The following is a 19052-nucleotide window of genomic DNA, read 5'->3' as shown; positions in this document are numbered from 1 at the left end:
TGTATTTACAAATTTTAAAAAATTATAATTTATTCAAATAAATAAATCCACATAATTAATTTTGTAATTATAATATTTTTTAAGTGGCATTTAGCTATTATTATTTTTAGATTAAATATATATACAAATAATTATTATTATAATATATAACTAATATTATTTTAGTATGATTTTTAAAATAACAAATGTCACAAATTAAAAAAAAAACATAACTGTTTCTTTGTTCAGTTAAGAATTTCTTAAATTGAATAAATTTCATGAGTTTTATATAATTTATGTAATTAAAAAAAAGAATAAATTTTGATTTAAATTATTGTCTAATTTATTTAGTATAGATGATAAGCAGCCTGGCATTTGTGGACAATTTTCCTGAAAAAAAAACAAATAAAAAATTCTCTCGAAAAAAAATTCATGTTAGGACAAATTTTTCGAGGTCATTTTTCAGAAAAAAAAAAAAATCTCTTGGTCATGTTCAAAAACAAAAATTCACCATTTCAGTCTTTATGATCTTACTTTCGCTATAACTTTGTTACTCACTATAACTTTGTTACTCAAATCATAACTTCGTTATATTTTAATTTTTTATTTGATCAATTTATATATAAAGGATAGACATAATAACTAAATTAATAAATTAAGAAAAGAAAAAGAATGAATAGTGTTTTAAAGTTGAAACAAAGAGAAAGAGATCTTCATTTAGTTATAGAAAATAATTGTACAAAGGCATTATCCTAAACTACTTCACATAGACAGAAGGAAAGGGACTTTCACAACTGAATAATTCTACATCCAAAGGCCAATTTGAAGCTGCAAATTTCTTTTTCTTTTTTCTTGTATAAAATGCTTTTGAGTTCTTGATACAATCTCGCAAATCCTGGAATTTTTTTTCTTCTTTTCATCGAGTTCTCCACAAAACAATAAAAGCAGGTTCATTCCAGGAATGCAAATGCTTATATCTCCAATTCAAGTCATTTCATCTTTAAGGGCGTTTTCTTGGCAATGCATATAGAGAATCCCCAAAGTCAATCGGTGTATGATTACTCGGATTCCATCTGTCGAATATCATTCTTCCACCTCGCCCAATCCTACCACGGAAGTTTAATGACGCGCTAGGGCTAGCTCCTGTCGAAGATGGATTTGTTGGCGGTATAATGCCCACACCAGCCATTTTTTCTGGATCTAACGGTTTAGTAAATAGTAATACTGGCTCAAGTGGATCCTGCATTCAAACCATAGTCATATATATAAATAATAAGATAAACACTTTAGTTTCTGAATCTGAATTTGAATCAGGATTTCATAGAGAAACTGTCGATATCTTTCTAAATTTGTGTCACACTAAGGCCTTGTTTTTCATCAATCATCAGCTAAATACTAATATACCCGTACTATAATTTCCATAACATTTTAAATTATTAACTACAAACGATATTTTAGACATTTAACCCAAATAATCTACCTTTCCATCAAATATCACATATCCAAATGTAATCTTATCTGAATCATACTAAGTTCAGAAATATCACGTTTCCAAAAGTAATCCAATCTGAATCCACGTTGAGGATGATAAATCTAACCAAAATGATGTTTCCAAATGAGCCTTATCCAACATGCAACAATATTCCGAGCTCTTTGTAACATGTAAGGTCAGGGGTATAGAAGGGGATTGTTCTTGACGATATAATATGTGAAGTAGTCTCCGAAGTATTAGTTAGTCTATTAATAGAGTGCACAAGTTAGACGGGGTACAATTGATATTCTTGATTAGTGAGGTGAATAAATAGGTGATAGATAGACTTGTATAGGATTATGCATGATATGAAATAAAATAGTTTTAGATAATTGCAAGTCTAAACCCTCTAATCTCCCCCTTCCCGGTCTTATTCCTTTTCATTTTCGATCCATGACATCCCACTTAAATAAGGGTGTTCTTGGTGGGAATCAAACCTAAGACCTTTAAGACCTTTTGTCTTTTAGGCAAGACTCTTTCCACTTGAGTTACCCTCATAATTTAGATTTTCTTGTAAGAGACTTAGATGTGTGAAACAAGAATATAAAAAAATAAAATGGAGCAAAAAACGCACCAGATTTTTAAGCCATCCTCCACGGCCACCATTTCGATGCCTTAAATTCTGCTTTGTGCTTTCACCCGAAACCATAACTGACTTAGAGTTTGTGAAAGATGGTGTAAGTGCAGCTAAGTGTCGTCCATGTGAAAGACTATTTGCAATGTCATCGGAGTCCACAAGTTCCTCCTCACTTGAAACGAATTTTCCATTGAAGGAAGGAAAACCAGGCAAACCTAAGCTATCTTCTAGAAGCTCAGCTTCATCCTGGAAGAACAAAAATCAACATAGTGATCAACTACAATACCTATACAGATATGAACTACTTCTTGATTTTGATATCACATAAATAATTCAAGTCATGGCAATGCCATCTGAAGCTCTAATTAAGAGTAAACTCATAAATAACCACTTAAAAGTATTCGACAATTTTGAAATCCACCCTTTAACTATTGATTTTTACAGCCAGACACTACCCTCTTGCATACCTTGTACTTCATTTGAATTCTCTGAAGGCTTACTTCACTCTCCATAACTTCTCGTTTCTTTTCTTCCCTCTACATAAGGTGTCCATGCAAGCAAACGATTTGTCAAACACGGAGAACAATAAAGTTTCCATATTCCACCAATGAGAAATAAAATCACCTTGATCAGAGCATCCAATAAGATCTTGGCTTGGTCAAGATTCCGCCTGACCTGAAATAGACAATTTTAAACATGTAACATCAGCAGATGGCAATAGTCAAACGAAGAAGAGAAAATAAGAACAAGACATTTGGACTTACCTGCCTAAGCTTCTCAAAGGACTGCACATTGTTCTCTCTCCTTTGCATCTAACATATATAATAAGAATTTTACAATCAAAACATCTAACAGATATGATCAACCCTTATACTTCAAGATTTGTCAGAGCAACAGAAATAAACACCAAGTGAGTGAATACGTACCCTTCTTGTGTGTAGTCTGTGTGCTTTCTCCCGTGGTCTGAAAACATTGTAAGGGTTTGTATCGTTAACTGGTGGAGGGGGCTGCAAAACAAGGGCAATTAAACAAGTACTCATTCTACCAACATAAGTGGAGATGGAAATTTTGATTTTGTTGAAATAACTTCATTATAAGGCATTGCTAAGAATTCTCGGAAGTAACTCTCATAAAATAGGGGAAAATAAACGAACCTGTAAACGACGCAAAACTGGCTTCTGCCACCGCTCACGCTGGCATGGAGAATAAGAACACGAACGTTAACTAGAAATCATATCATAGAGAAAAATGAGCTAAATCTTTTAACAGAATAAAAGAAAAAGATTCCAAATAGGCTCTTATGTGTCTGGAAATCTTTAACAAGAGGAGCCTGGGTTTGTTTCCCTTTAATTTTATCCATTAACTTTTGAAAGCTTCTTCTTATATATGTGCCAAATCAACATCGAAACAAGCACAAGGGAGCTAGAGAAAACAAATGGAAATAAAAGGTTTTGTGAAATTTAAAAGAATTTCTAGCAATACAATTATGAATAGACAAATGAAAATGATAATAACAAGTTTCTGGGAAAATAAGCAAATAGGTTCTGCATAATTTATGACCAATATTCGAGCACAAAAAATAAGAACTGAAAATGAATCTGTATAAGTGAACAACAATTTAGACAGACCTTCTCTTTCCAGTAACTATAAATAGATTGGAAAACTCCATATCTCACTGAGATGTTTGGAAGAGCTTGAAGTGCCTAGAATACAAGGAAACAATTGAGCAATCAGTATATTCTGATAAATAAAGAAAGACCCTTAAGATGGAAAAGGCAGCAATACCCTTTGTTTTATGAATTTAACAAAATTGCAAAAACGATTCTACAAATGCCAAGTTAATAAAGTTATTTAGGCAAATGAAATACAGATTTCCAGCTCCACAAATAGAAATAGGACCAATGCATTAGGCTTATCTGAGTCGATTCAAATACATGATTATTTATAGATATTTGACCACAGGCTAAAATAGCTAAGGAATTTAGAAGTCCAGATGCAATTAATCTTGTAGAATAATTATGAGGATTTAAAAAGGCTTCCGCATAAATTTTTGCAATTCCAATTTGATGCTCGTATTGTACTACAGCAAGGAAATAACTGTCACCTCAAAAGCTGAATCAAATTGGAGAAGTGCAAGAATTGGAGATCCAAAGGTTGGTGTTATAATCCCTGCTCTCTCCCTCGCCTTATGATCGAACACCTCTAGTTTGAACATAATCAGTTCAAACCTGGATGAACAATGACATATCAGACCAGCCATGGAGTTAAATACATCTTAAAACATATCATTCTGCTTCTTGTAATGACAATTAACTACACAAATGAAGCTGTTTAAAACATCCAAACAGATATACAGAGTAAAAGTATTGTCAATTTGATTTTTCATGTGCTTCTATCCTAATGTGTCACCAAAGGCATGCCGCATGCATAACGGAAATTAGAAACCTATTCAGGATGGAATTATATATCAAAACTATAAAAATAAAGAATAGATTCAAGGGTATGAACTTTTCAATCTCAGAAATTTTCATTGAGACCGCAAATGATTTGAATCATCAAACGATGACCAACACAACAGTTCTGCATCGTCAATAAGAATCTTAAAGCGTGCTACATATTTCCCCCTTTTATTTTATTTTTTGTGCAATTTTACTTTGTAAGTGCCGTTTGGTGTAATTAATATACAAGGCAATGCCTTATAAAAATAACATAATAAATAAGTGGCAAGGAAGATGTGTCTGCAGCTTTAATTAAAAATAAATATTAAGCAAAATATACAAAAGGACATCATTACATTTCTGGAGAAAGAAGCTTCTTCTCCTTGTTGAGCTCTTCAAGCCAATCCTCATCTTCATTGTCCAAGTCATACTCGACAAACTCTCCAATCTCAGATCGAGCTGGGGAATAATCAGAAAACCGTGATCTTCAATATAAACTGACACGAATATATATTAGTTATCAATTAAGAAACAAGAAAGAATCTTCTTAGTTCACAAACCTCCCCTTGCTCGTAAGTATGAATTCGGTTGATTAAATGTGCGGGAATAATCTCTTTCATAAGTATCTACAATATTGAACTGTGGAGTTGGTATTTCAGAGAGAACTTTCTTGGTCGTGACATGCTGCACCTGAAGATAAAAAAAAAATTCAAAGTTCCAAAAGTTAGGCATGATGTGCAAAATCCAATTAATAAACAGTATGAAATTGTTGGAAAACAACACCTCGATATCAGCCTCAGCAACAATGCGATGGAAATACGAATTACGGGTGGATGCAGGTGTTTCATCATCCTCAAAATCCTTAAAGGATTTTACAATGGGAAGCTTCTTGTGAATATCAAGTGGACGAGGCCTAAATGAAAGTCTACTCATATCAGCTCATCAAAAACTATCCTCTGTTTCTTCTTTCAAGTCAGCATTGGCAAGAACATTTGAAATGACACTGTGTAATACAAAATCAACAACTCAACCGGCCATAATAATTCAACTTACAGAAATTAACAACTTCAATGAAAAATCACTGAGCTTGAATTTGAATATCAACTAAATTTCTACATACCCAACAAAACTGGACGTAAACCCCTCATTTTACACTCCATATTAACATCCCCATTGCAAAATTAGTGAGTTTTGATGACAACCCAACTGTTAAAAAAAAAACCCTAGAATATTACTATTCATGAATTTCAGACAAAAAGTGTCTTGAAACCCTAAAATATTCGAACCCTAATCGTGCAAACGTAAATATGAAGGAAGAAGATGATTATACAAATAGAAATGTTACGAAAACGTACAGAGAGAAAGAGGGTTGTTGCTTACTAAGACAGAAGGGATAACCAGATCCGGGAAATGAATAGAAAGTATGGAGTTTCTGTATTTCTGAAACGGAAACGAAAGAGAGAAGTAATAGAAATGAAAGAAGAGGTTCTTGTGAATGGTGAAAATGGCGAAAGGAAGGAGATGAAAGCAGAGAAATTGAGGGCATGAAGAAGAGAGGTAATTCAGACCCGAATCCACCAAATTCAAGTCGGTTTGGAAAATCTGGTTGCTACTGTAATTTGGGTAAAACCCATATTTTGCTCCATTTGTCCATTAACTGTATTTGTTTTATTCTATATATTATTTAATTCTTTTCAAATCTATGATTGATTTTAACAACTATATTTTTTTGTTTTTCACTCGGGTTTTTTCGGAAAAAAATCGTTTTAAATAAGAGTGTCCTTAATAGGGATCATCTTGAAATTGGTTGAATCATTTTTCTAGGTTTAATAACAACTTCGTACAATAATTTCAATTCTTTATTTTTAATTAAAGAATTGTAACTAAGATGGATCGAATGTTTAGTTAAATTCAAATTGGGTCTCTCTAATGGTTTAGATAGATTTTGAGGTTAATATCGAGTTTTTATTGAAAATATGTTTGACAAGTATGAAATATCATTAACATTTAATCTATCTGTATATATTTTTGTTAGATTTTTTACTCTAACTTAAAATGTTTTTAGTGGAATTAAATTGTGACATTTGATATTTTAGACACGACCTTTGTTATAATAGATACTTGCTTAGTGGTGAGTTTAGAAAAAAAATATGTATTTTTTATTTTTATTTTTATTTTTTAGATTTAATCAAACAAAAATTAACTATAATAACAATATCATATTAAATATTTCAAACAAAAATTCTTATTAAATAAAGATGAAAGATCAAATTAGGCTTTTTATTAAACAATTTTAACTAATATATCGACCATAATATATCAGTTTTTATCATATTAAAACCTTTTATTCTACCCAATGTTCAACGGATTAGATGAAAATATGTATTTTTTTTTAAAAGTAAGTAAGACTCTTAGCATTTAAACTATATATATTATCCTAGACTATTTTAATGAGGATTGAATACTTGATATTCGGTATTTTAGACACAACTTTTGTTACCTGAGTTATCTTAGTGATGAGTTCAAAATAATTATTATATTTGTTATTTTAATAACAAATAAATAGTAAAATTAAACAATTTTATCTAATATACTTAATCATTTATCCGATTCTAATATATCGTTTTTATCATATCAAAACTTTATATTCGATCGATTAAATGTTCAAATTAAGCCGGTATAACAATTTAGATATATTTAGATGTTAACCCTGAGTTGTTAGCGAAAATATGTTTATAAGTAAGAAATATTTTAACATTTTGATCTATCTATATTTTGTTATATGATTTAAAACGTTTTTAGTGGAGATTAAATTCGTTACATTTGTACTTTTAGATACAAAATTTTATTTTTATTTTTTTAAATGAGTTACCCTAGCGGTAAGCTTAAAACAAATTTTAAAAATTTAAAATTTTATTATTTATTTAAAAAATAAATAGTAATATTTATATATATTTTCAATATCACTATCAAATTCTCAACATAGGTGCAATAATATTTAACTAAATAAAGAACTAATTGTTTTTTTTTTCTTTATAAACTTAGGTCCAATGGACATAATGATAATATAGGAATTTATGAGGGAACATAAATGATGTACTATGGAATCTGGTTGATGTACAATCATCTATTTAATTACTTTTTCTCCCAAATAATATTAAATTATAATTTTACCTATTCTTTTTCTTTTCTTTTTTAATTTTTATTTTAATAAAAATGCAATTAAGATATTTTTCTACAGCATGATGAATATGTAATTACTTATAATATATTTCACATTAAAAAATATTTATTTACATTTTTTCTTAAAAATATTTTAAATAGTAAGTGTTGTGTTTAATAAATTAAAAACTAAAGATTATTCTCACTAAAAGCGTTTTACTTAAAATGAAATAAATGGTTTCATAAAAATAAAATTTGACAATGTAAAATACCACAAAAGATTCACACTATAAATAATGATTTCAAATTAACCGATTCAAGTAGTTCAAATGACAAGAGTCTTCTCTATTTCGAATTCGATTCACATTCATTTTTTTTATATATTAAAATGAAAACATTAACGTGAATCATGTTAATTTCGTAAATTTAAAATTTAAAGTAATATAATTGATTTCATAAAATAAAAATTTTGACAATACAAAGTAGCACAAAAGATCCACATTACAAATAGTGATTTCAAACTAATTGATATAGTTCAAGTGTCAATATTCTTGTCTAAAAGATATCCAATTCGATTCTCATTCACTTTTTAAATATTTAAATGAAGATATTAACGTTGTAGACCATATTATTTCGTAAATTAAAATTACAAAGTGAGATAACTGGTTTCATACAAATTAAATAAAATGTTTGACAACACAAAATATCACAAAAGATTCGCATTACAAATAATGATTTCAATAATATATTGAAAGAGATAGCTGGTTTCATAATATTTTTTTTTGACAAGATCCACACTGCAAATAATGATTTAAAACAAGTCGATCCGAATAGTTTCAAGTGTCACAAGTCTTATTTAAAAGATCAATGATTTCATACCCGATTCTTATTAAAAACTTTTAATTAAGTCAATAGAGTAATGTGAGATAATAATAACTTCAGTAAATTAAATTTTTAAAATGAGATATCTAGTTTCATAAAATAAATAAAATGTTTGACAATACAAAATACCAAAAACGATCCCCACTATAAATAATGAATTAATCTGATTCGATCCAAGTAATTCAATTGTCAAGAGTATGGTCTAATAGATCTCGATCCTCATTAAGAACTTTTTAAGTATTTAATCGCGTTAGAACATTTCAACTTCGTAAATTAAAAAAAATAAAATATATACAAATTAAGAATTTGGGAATAATCTTTACTATTCCAAAATGTTTATAATAAATAAAAATAAAATTGGCGCATATAGACTAGTGCAAAGCTTTTATTTTTACTATTTTCTACAAATTGCCGGAAAGTGGCGAATTTTCAATTTTCCGGCAAGTTGAACAGTGATAAACTCTCTGAAAGTCTGAATCTTCATCTCTTTCTCTCACGATTCCCATTGAATCAGAGCTATTGACGCGTATTTCTCATCGGCAACAGATTTGATATCCATCTTCAAATGAGTTACATCAGCAATTAGGACCCTAGATTCGGTTGCGGCAACAGATTTAGTTCGATTTTACACACTAGTAACTTCAATACGAGCTGATTTAATCAGATTGTTATTCGCTCCTTCAATATGGATGTAGTAGTTCTCAAGTGGTGGTAGATTCATCCGATCTGTATCAATTCTGATCTTCACGTTCACTAGCGATGCTGAGATTGAGAGCATTTCGTCCAACGTCCGACAAGATCGTCAAGATTCAGTTGCATCCAACGCATCCATGGCTTGTAACGGCTGATGCGACTGATCGTGTCTCTGTGTGGAACTGGGAACACCGACAGGTCTTTTGTTTTCCTTATTTATGGCTGTTGATTATGCAATTTTGAATTTGAAGTCTGAAATTACTGGATATTTGTTTATGAATTTTAGGTAATTTATGAGCTAAAAGCTGGTGGAGTTGATGAGAGGCGCTTGGTGGGTGCTAAGTTGGAGAAGCTAGCTGAAGGTGAATCAGGTGAGTGACTTTCATAAATTCACGATTCATTTTCTATGTACAATTTGAAGGTGGCTTGATTGTAGTTGAAACTGGGAAAAGATCAAACATAAGGTCATATTAGTTTAGTCTTGTTATATGAATTAAGAACTTGTTCATAGATCTTCAATAAGGAAAACAGAAGGAAATGATATTATCAGATAGCTAGTGTAATTTGAGCATACAGAATCTGATCAGTGCTTGACATTGTTTCTGTTAATGTGGAGATTCATTAGGGATTATTATAATTTCTCTGTTCATTTGCAAAACCAGCAGTTTAATAGTAAGAAGGGACGACCCATATAGAAATTGTACAACTCACATAAATTATGTTTTATAATGGCCTCATTTGAGAACATCTGGAGGTGATCGCATTTCTCTATCTTTGCATTAAAACTACAAATTAAGTGTTCAACATTAAGTAAGTTTGGTGTTACAAACACTTGGACATGTTTTCAGTTATACTCAATGAAACAAGCTATTTACTCAATTTTGTTTTAAATCAGCTTAACCTATTCAGATTAAGTGACAAGTCAAGCTATCAAACATAGTCTATTTTATTTTTGGGTCAACAAAAGGATTGGACCAAAACATAGCCTAAAACTAACCTAAGCCGTTAAAAGCTCATTACATGTCATTAAAGAGACAATCTTTCTCTATTATATTTGTTGTTCTCATTCTTTCTTCTGACCATGTTTTACCCCTTTACTCATCAAAATTGTGGGTCCACTACACATGTTTGTGTCCATCTTCTGCGTATTTCAATAATATTATGCTCAAAACATCAACATACCAGAATTTTAAACTCATTTTGTAAGAAGATGGCTATTGTTAAGATTTGCTGTCTCTCATGCTAAGAAATAACCATGATGTGGATAAAGTTGTGCTCTCCTTATGGAAATGCTGAACGAGACTTGGATTTGCAGGCCGTGTTTTTGTCATTCTCTCCATGTTTTACTGTTATTTATCTTGGAAAAGGACATATGTTGTGTATCAACTACTTCAATTCAAACACAAGGTGATCTTGTGGTGAATATCTCCACCCTTTTCCCTCTAGATGATAGTCAGAGAACAAAAACAGGTCCAATATGCTATGTTTCAAGATGAAGGACCTTTGTTTTAGACAAGTTCATTGCCATGTTAATTTTATGGTTAGAAAAGTTCCATGAAACTTACCTGCTTGCTATGTGATGAATGACTAGAGAAAGTATATGTGATTGTGTTTTTCTGCATTAGATGTGACAAGGTTCATAAACTATCTTAATGCTCCATTGTTGTTCATTGACACCTTAATTTTCTGTAGAAGTTAGAGGGAAACCAACTGAAGCTATGCGAGGAGGGAGGTACTGCTTCTGTCCTATGTCTTTTCATACTCTAGGGAAATTTCTTCCTTATCTGTTGACAACTAAACCCACACTTCTGTGTGATTTTCTCAAGTGTTAAGCAGGTTAGCTTTTATGATGATGATGTATGCTATTGGCAATTCTCGAATAACCGGGCTGCTGCAGCTGAAGCTCCTTCAGCAGTTAATCATGTTGCTTCCACATTTAACTCCCCAGCCCCATCAACAAAAGGGAGGCATTTTCTCGTCATTTGCTGTGAGAATAAAGCAATTTTCCTAGATTTGGTGACTATGCGAGGGCGTGATGTGCCAAAGCAGGATTTGGACAATAGATCGCTTATCTGGCAAGTCCAATATGCTTCTAATATTATGTTCTTGCGCTTTGAATAACTAAAGAGTCCTTGATCATAATCACCATTCATGTTCTACATTATATGTTAGGATTAGTAGATCCTAATTGTTTTTAAATTTTCTTTATTTTTGTGCTACCACTATTTAGATTGTCCTCTTAAGTGTGGTGTTGATGCAGCCATTAAAGCAAATAGGATAGCACTTCATTTCTTTTTCTCTTCAAACTATTATGAGGTTAGTATCATAACACTGTGATTACATCCTAGTTTAGAGCAATCAGTCCTGTATTTTTAAACGTTCACGAGTATTGGTATATAAGCTACATTCTTTTGCTGACAACTCATGGTTTGTCGCTTCTCTCATATGCTACCTAGCACAATAATCTTTCTCCAACTATTTTCTCTTGTAGATAAATGTTTAGGCTATGCTTCCTAGTTCACTGCATCACACTTGTGCACGTTTTTTTATTAAGTTTGAGGGTCTGCCCTAGATTTTTGATTACCGCAGAAACAGTAATCAACTTATTTGGAAAAAGAATTAATTAGTGTGGACAAAATTGTCGATTGTTTTAATTTTTTCCGTTATAAAAGCTTCGTGTTTTCATGTGCTATATTATTTTCTGCACGGAACTGGTGATACAAGAACTTCGTAATAATTAGTATCTTTATTTCTAACCAGTATGGAGTTCCTTTCAAGATCTAGTGGAGATGGTCCACTTGTGGCTTTTGGGGGATCAGATGGTGTTATTAGGGTGCTGTCAATGATAACATGGAAGGTATGCAATACATGCTTGTTTTGATTTTGACAGAATGAAGTTATCAAACCCAAAATAGTTTTATGTTCAATATTTTTTCCAAGTTGCCATTAACTTATTTTCATATCTTAGATACCTATCAGTCCGTTGAATTTTTTCTAGAACATGCTTTGCACTATTCTTTTGTACTTTTACTTTGATTGAAAATGCTGAGCAAGTCAATTTGTTCTTAGCTTGTTCGAAGGTATACGGGAGGGCACAAAGGATCAATTTCTTGTTTGATGACTTTCATGGCTGCTTCTGGCGAGGTAATTCTTTGACTGTGTGTGTATCCGGGAAGTTGGTGATTTATGTGTCAGATGCAGTTTGAGATTCTCAAGAAAAAATGGACTGCTCTTTTTGGTGTTATAATTTATAGTTAGTTTCATGAAATCACGAGGATAATATTAGCTGTTTAATATGAGATACAGATTGCAGGTTGTAAAATAGACTTCATTATAAAGAGGTCATACTGTTCCAAATCTGTTGCAACTGTAACTTGTGTTATTATGTAAGATCCAAGATGTGATTTCACCAATTCCAAACAATTTAGTAAAGTTTTTATGGGTAAAAGATGTCAGAATTACAAACCTGCTTTGTTTGTGGAATCAAAGGTTTATTTATCAAATTAATGTCTCAGATGTTAGTGTCTGGCTAACTTTTTCTTTTATTAAATACTCATTTGCAATCTGGAATTTAGCATACACATTTTAAGTTTTTTTTGCTTGTTTACAAATGTAGGCGCTTTTGGTTTCTGGTGGCAGCGATGGCCTACTTGTACTTTGGAGTGCAGACCATAGTCAAGATTCACGGGAACTTGTACCCAAGCTGAGTTTAAAAGTAGCAACCCTCTCAACCCATCCTGTCATTTTTTGTTTCTTTGCTCTGGTTAAAAGTTTACTTTTTTGAAGATTGATACCAGATATTTGACATGCTAGAGAAATAGTTTGCAGGAAATAATGTGTCTGGGCAATGTATAACTATGCCCAAATTTGTACATGTCTGCATATAATCCCAAGAATCTTAAAAAATTAATTAATTTTTTTTCTCTTAACTTTCCTCATTTAATTCTCTACTGTTTGTTTAGCTTCAATGGTGTTTAAACCCATTTATTCTGCATTGGGTGTTTAGTCTTACACTTACGTTCTATGCATGTTATTTAGATGATTTAAGTATTTCATATCACTATATATACAATTCCCTTATTCCGATTGATAATATAGGAAAAAGTGTTAATACTTTCAAGTGCCCCTGAATCTAAACCTAAGACAATTCGTCAGGAGAATGTTTCTCCAGACGGACCATAAATTCCAAATCCAGATTCGAAATGGTCTCTTAAAAGTATACTATTGTACAATTTTCTGATAGCCGATTCTTCCTTTACCCATGATAACTATAGAAAAATGCAGATTGTTCCATTTTGCACTCATACTGATGTATTCTCTGTTATATTTCATAAGAATGTTACAGTGTTATGTTTAACATGAGTTATTATTGAAGGCTCATGATGGAGGGGTTGTGGCTGTTGAACTTTCTAGAGTGACTGGAGGTTCCCCACAACTCATAACCATTGGTGCAGATAAGGCATTAGCTATCTGGGACACAATCTCATTTAAGGTTCATATTATACCACAACATCAATTTTTTGCATAATGTTCAGGTTTTCCTTATTTATTTACCTCTTCTCTTACCAGGAGCTGCGCCGTATTAAACCAGTTCCGAAACTGGCGTGCCACAGCGTGGCATCATGGTGCCATCCTCGTGCTCCAAACCTAGACATACTAACTTGTGTCAAGGACTCTCATATATGGTATGCACACCAATATTATTGCAATTTGTAACTTCATATTTATTAGAACTATGGCTAGTTTTTAAGGGGCAACAGTTCAGCAGCTTGTCAGAGATGCTATTGTGTGCAAAGGAGGCTTTAGGAGACATGATAACTCCTAAAGTATTTTTTCTTTTCTTGAAATCTTGCAGGGCCATTGAACACCCCACTTATTCAGCTCTTACGAGACCATTGTGTGAACTTTCCTCTCTAATTCCTCCACAAGTTCTTGCATCTCATAAAAAACTTCGGGTAGGTTGCATTTAATTTATATTTATTCATTTTAGCCTAAGGACTGTTTACAGCATGGATGTGGATATGGTTCCAAGATAACATGTTTAGCTGATGTGTGTGAATATGGTGCTGAGAAAGTCTCATCTTTATTCTGAAAAGATAAAATGGATCTATCATAGACTCGTCATATGAACATCATGTACTGACTGAATTCATTCTTAAAACGGCTGAGAGAGAACTTGAGATTTTTGTTTTGTTTTCATGGCTCCAGTAAGGTGGACTTCTACTTAAGTATATCAATTCATATGTTTCCCTTACAGATCCTGTTATTTCCATGAACAAATTGTATTGATCCCCTATGATGCTTAACTCAGCACCTTTACTGTCATGTACCTATAAGCCAATTTGCTAAGGATCAGCACGGCTTCTCTTTTTTTTTATGATAAATAAACTATACAAAAAGTGTTAGACTTGAAGTGCCCAATACTCCTGTTCTGTCCTACCAAGTTTTTGAGTAGTCTCTTCTCTAAAATGTTTTCATAATAGACTAAAGTTTGATAATTAAGCCCTATAGTGTATAACTTCTATCTGCATCTAGTAAGAAGCAATTGTTTGTGCATGTATGGTGTCAATTGTACAATTCCTTACTAGCCAGTTTTATTTACTCACATATCTTGGCAATGTGCTTGAGCTCTCTAACTTTCTGTTCTAGGTCTATTGTATGGTCGCTCATCCTTTGCAACCACATCTTGTTGCTACTGGATCCAATGTTGGTGTTATTATCTGCGAGTTTGATGCTAGATCACTTCCTCCTGTTGCTCCCTTACCAACACCATTAGATAGCAGAGAACATTCTGCAGTTTATGTTGTTGAAAGGGAACTAAAGTTGCTACGCTTCCAGCTGTCTAACACTGCAAATCCATCTCTTGGAAGTAATGGCTCTTTATCAGAGACTGGTAGAATCAGGGGAGATGCAATTGAACAACTTCATGTTAAACAAATTAAAAAGCATATCAGTACACCGGTTCCACATGATTCATATTCAGTTGTGTCGGTTAGCGCCTCAGGAAAGTAAGTCGGCACCTTAAATCATAACTAAAAACCTGCTTATGTTCCGTCTTAACTACTGTGATTCTTGGATAAGAAACTCTGATTAGTTTTTTTTATCTTCGTGTTTGGGTCAATTATACCTTCATTTACTAATGCAGCTAATTCCTGACTTGTGCTTTTCAATTTTTAGGTATGTGGCTATTGTTTGGCCGGATATTCCATACTTCTCTATCTATAAGGTAAGTGACTGGACAATAGTTGATACAGGTAGTGCCAGACTTCTGGCTTGGGATACATGTAAGGACAGATTTGCAATACTGGAATCGGCATTACCTCCAAGAATGCCCATAATTCCCAAGGGAGGGTCATCGAGAAAAGCAAAAGAGGCAGCTGCTGCACAAGCTGCTGCTGCAGCAGCAGTTGCAAATGCTGCATCTTCCGCTAGTGTTCAGGTTCGAATATTGCTTGACGATGGCACGTCTAATATACTGATGAGATCTGTAGGTAGCCGAAGTGAACCAGTCGTGGGTTTACATGGTGGCGCTCTGCTCGGGATTGCCTATCGAATGTCTAGAAGAATTAGCCCTGTTACCGCAACAGCTATTTCTACGATCCAATCCATGCCGTTATCAGGATTCGGAAGCAGCGGAGTTTCGTCTTTTACAGCCTTGGACGATGGAGTTTCTTCTCAGAAGTCTCCCACGGAAGCTTCTGTGCAGAACTTTCAGTTATACAGTTGGGAATCCTTTGAACCAATTGGTAGTCTTCTTCCTCAGCCAGACTGGACTGCTTGGGATCAAACCGTCGAGTATTGTGCTTTCGCCTATCAGCATTACATTGTTATATCGTCTTTACGCCCTCAGTATCGTTACTTGGGTGACGTGGCGATCCCCCACGCTACTGGGGCTGTTTGGCAACGGAGGCAACTGTTTGTCGCTACGCCGACTACTATCGAATGTGTTTTCGTGGATGCGGGAATCGCTCAGGTTGACGTGGAAACAAGAAAGAGGAAAGAAGAGATGCGGTTACGAGCTTTACAGGCGAACGCAATTGCAGAACACGGAGAGTTGGCGTTAATTACAGTTGACGGTCCACAGACAGCTAAAAATGAGAGGATTAAATTGAGGCCACCTATGCTACAAGTGGTCCGGTTGGCTTCTTTTCAACACTCTCCTTCTATTCCTCCGTTCTTGACGATGCCTAAACAGTCTAGAGCTGTTAGCGATGATTCGAAGGAGACGGAGGAAAGAAGAGTGAATGAGATAGCTGTTGGCGGTGGAGGGGTTTCGGTGGCAGTTACTCGTTTCCCGAATGAGCAGAAACGACCTATCGGACCTCTTGTTATTGTTGGCGTTCGAGATGGGGTGTTATGGCTGATCGACAGATACATGTGTGCTCACGCGATATCACTTAGCCATCCAGGTATTCGTTGTCGTTGTCTTGCTGCTTATGGAGATGCTGTCAGTGCGGTTAAATGGGCGAGTAGGCTCGGGAGAGAACATCACGATGATTTGGCAGAATTTATGCTGAGAATGGGTTACGCGACCGAAGCACTTCACTTGCCGGGAATATCAAAGAGATTGGAGTTTGATTTGGCAATGCAGAGTAATGATTTGAAAAGAGCGCTTCAGTGTCTTCTGACGATGAGTAACAGTAGGAATATAGGGCAAGAAGCTACTGGGTTGGACTTGACTGATATTCTCAATTTGAAGGAGAAGACGAAAGAAACTGTGGTGGATGCGGTTGAAGGGGTTGTGAAGTTTGTTAAGGAGTTTATGGATCTTATTGATGCGGCCGATGCAACTGCTCAAGCTGACATTGCTCGTGAAGCTCTTAAGAGATTAGCAGCTGCTGGTTCTTTGAAAGGAGCTTTACGTGGACAAGAGTTGAGAGGTGTTGCTTTGCGCCTTGCGAATCATGGAGAGTTAACAAGACTCGGTGTATGTACATTGCTTATTATTCAATTAATTGGTTTTCTGTTTAAATTCCTTCTTCTTTTTAAACTAAGAGGGTCCATTTGATTGAAAAAAATGCGGCATTGTTTGATCTAGGGTTATTTGAATAACCAAGTGGCAATTTTCAATCAAGTGGTCGATAATTTAAATGATGTGATTGAAAGTAGAATGATGATTGGGTGGTGGGTTATTTGAAATTAATCAAATAAGTACCACCCATATATTTTTATTGTGACATAGTCAATCTGTTATATTCCTTCTATAACAATTTCTGCATTCTGCTTGGCATTTAACTGTTCATCTTTCCTGGTTTTACAGAGTTTAGTTAATAACCTCATCTCAGTTGGATCGGGAAGAGAGGCAGCATTTGCCGCTGCTGTGCTGGGCGACAATCCTCTAATGGAGAAGGCCTGGCAGGAAACTGGGATGCTTGCAGAGGCTGTTCTTCACTCCCACGTAAGCCCTTGTTTAATCTGTTTGATTATTTCTAAATAATCTTGTTTGACGTAAGTTATTGAAAATGAGGTATTTTAGGTAAAAATTCATTATGGTTGATGATTTGAATGTAGACCTAAGATTTAGACCACTTTTCGAACACATATTTTTTAGATTTGATAAATGAGAAGTCATCTTCATTTGTAGGCTCATGGGCGCACGTCGTTAAGAACCTTAGTTCAAACATGGAACAAAGTCCTGCAGAAGGAAATGGAACATACACCATCCACAAAAACAGATGCTGCATCCGCTTTTCTAGCTTCCCTCGAAGATACAAAGCTTTCAAGCTTAGCCGATTCTGCTAAGAAACCTCCAATCGAAATTCTTCCTCCAGGAATGGCATCCTTATACGGACCAAATCCTGGTCAGACAAAGAAACCCATTCCCGCCGCAATAGGATCATCGCAGCAACCTGGGAAGCCCATGCTGTTAGAAGCAGCACCACAAGTTCCGACAGCCACCACGTCAGCAGCTACTCCGCCAGTAGAATCTGGTGCAGCACCTCCTTCAGATACCACCACGAGCCCTCAGCCTGTTTCAGGTCCTGAAGAAGCAAACGGTCAACCAACTGCAGAGTTGGTTAATGAACCACCTTCCGAATTGGGCTCTTCGTTGGCGGTTGAGTCGAGTAAACGTAATTCAAATTCCGATCCTAATCTGACCTTAGCAGGTGTTTCTATTGAATCGGTTCTGACTTCAGCTGCGAGTGCTCCGGTTATCATGGAGGCCCCACAAGAGGTTCAGCATTCGCAAGGGCAAGGGCCAGGGCCGAGCAATCCTGTAATGTCACCGATGATCGATTTTTCTTGACGGGTAATTCTCGAAGATTGGTTATTTTTTCTTAGGGTTTATGAAATTTGGTGAACATTTCACTGTGTTTTGCTATTTGTATTGTGTATTGATGATAAGAGTGGAGGAACACGGTTTCATTTGTTGTATTAACAGAAAAAAAATCCATCCTTTTAGTACGTTTGTTTGGAACTATAATAGTGATATTATGACTTTAAAGTTGTATTCTTTGGTTTAAGAGAGTTTGTTTGATCTTAAATCTGTATTATTATAGGTACTTTGTGTGGTTTTTTATTTGTTAAAATAACTTTTGTAATTCAACAAACTCACTATATTGTTTTTTCTTTTCTGGTTTTACTATTATAAATTATAAAAATTAGTCCAAGGTCCTCTCTAGTTTTGAATTAATGTCGCAAATATTTTAATTCCGATTAATATTTGGAAAGAATGTCAGTTTTATTTATAAAGTTGGAACGAGGTGTCAAATTTATTTATAAAGTTGCAAAATTTTATTTTTGTATATAAAGTTGTTAAAAAGTGTCAAAAATAAATAAGATAACGGGA

General features: G+C 34.0%; 2 protein-coding genes across 5 annotated transcripts; one reads left to right on the top strand and one right to left on the bottom strand.

Annotated features, from left to right (window-relative positions):
• Window positions 1-669: 669 nt before the first annotated feature.
• Window positions 670-6105, bottom strand: LOC124936648. 4 transcript variants are annotated; one of them, XM_047477164.1, is made up of 14 exons: window positions 5881-6105; window positions 5646-5731; window positions 5309-5528; window positions 5086-5215; window positions 4882-4984; window positions 4192-4315; window positions 3716-3790; window positions 3242-3280; window positions 3014-3094; window positions 2852-2899; window positions 2712-2762; window positions 2555-2623; window positions 2085-2333; window positions 670-1219 (listed from the first exon to the last, which is right to left on the bottom strand). In XM_047477164.1, the coding sequence occupies exons 3-14, from the start codon at window positions 5456-5458 to the stop codon at window positions 980-982; spliced, it is 1359 nt and encodes a 452-aa protein (XP_047333120.1). In that variant the 5' UTR covers window positions 5459-5528; window positions 5646-5731; window positions 5881-6105; the 3' UTR covers window positions 670-979. The 4 variants fall into 4 exon arrangements, with proteins under 4 accessions (XP_047333120.1, XP_047333118.1, XP_047333121.1 ...); XM_047477162.1 differs by having other exon boundaries at window positions 5906-6105; XM_047477165.1 differs by lacking the exon at window positions 5646-5731.
• Window positions 6106-8961: 2856 nt separating this feature from the next.
• Window positions 8962-18747, top strand: LOC124936065. The gene is made up of 14 exons (XM_047476521.1): window positions 8962-9460; window positions 9549-9633; window positions 10955-10994; window positions 11089-11337; window positions 12023-12119; window positions 12332-12406; window positions 12879-12977; window positions 13638-13754; window positions 13832-13947; window positions 14118-14217; window positions 14912-15270; window positions 15440-17189; window positions 17523-17660; window positions 17847-18747. Exons 1-14 carry the CDS (start codon window positions 9329-9331, stop codon window positions 18507-18509), a joined length of 4020 nt encoding a protein of 1339 aa, XP_047332477.1. The 5' UTR covers window positions 8962-9328; the 3' UTR covers window positions 18510-18747.
• Window positions 18748-19052: the final 305 nt, after the last annotated feature.

This window comes from Impatiens glandulifera, chromosome 4 (assembly GCF_907164915.1).
Source record: "Impatiens glandulifera chromosome 4, dImpGla2.1, whole genome shotgun sequence".
Lineage (NCBI taxonomy): Eukaryota > Viridiplantae > Streptophyta > Magnoliopsida > Ericales > Balsaminaceae > Impatiens > Impatiens glandulifera.
Note: the sequence above shows the minus strand (reverse complement) of the source record. Positions and strands in the feature narration are given on the sequence as shown.

Bases quoted from the DNA above. Each gene is read 5' to 3' on its own strand.
- LOC124936065 (XM_047476521.1), top strand. From the start codon at position 9,329: ATGCTGAGATTGAGAGCATTTCGTCCAACGTCCGACAAGATCGTCAAG. The intron at 17,190-17,522 runs GTATGTACATTG...CTGGTTTTACAG, and splicing joins GAGAGTTAACAAGACTCGGT to AGTTTAGTTAATAACCTCAT. The intron at 17,661-17,846 runs GTAAGCCCTTGT...CTTCATTTGTAG, and splicing joins AGGCTGTTCTTCACTCCCAC to GCTCATGGGCGCACGTCGTT.
- LOC124936648 (XM_047477164.1), bottom strand. From the start codon at position 5,458: ATGAGTAGACTTTCATTTAGGCCTCGTCCACTTGATATTCACAAGAAG. The intron at 3,095-3,241 runs GTTCGTTTATTT...CTTGTTTTGCAG, and splicing joins CAGTTTTGCGTCGTTTACAG to CCCCCTCCACCAGTTAACGA. The intron at 2,900-3,013 runs GTACGTATTCAC...TATATATGTTAG, and splicing joins ACAGACTACACACAAGAAGG to ATGCAAAGGAGAGAGAACAA.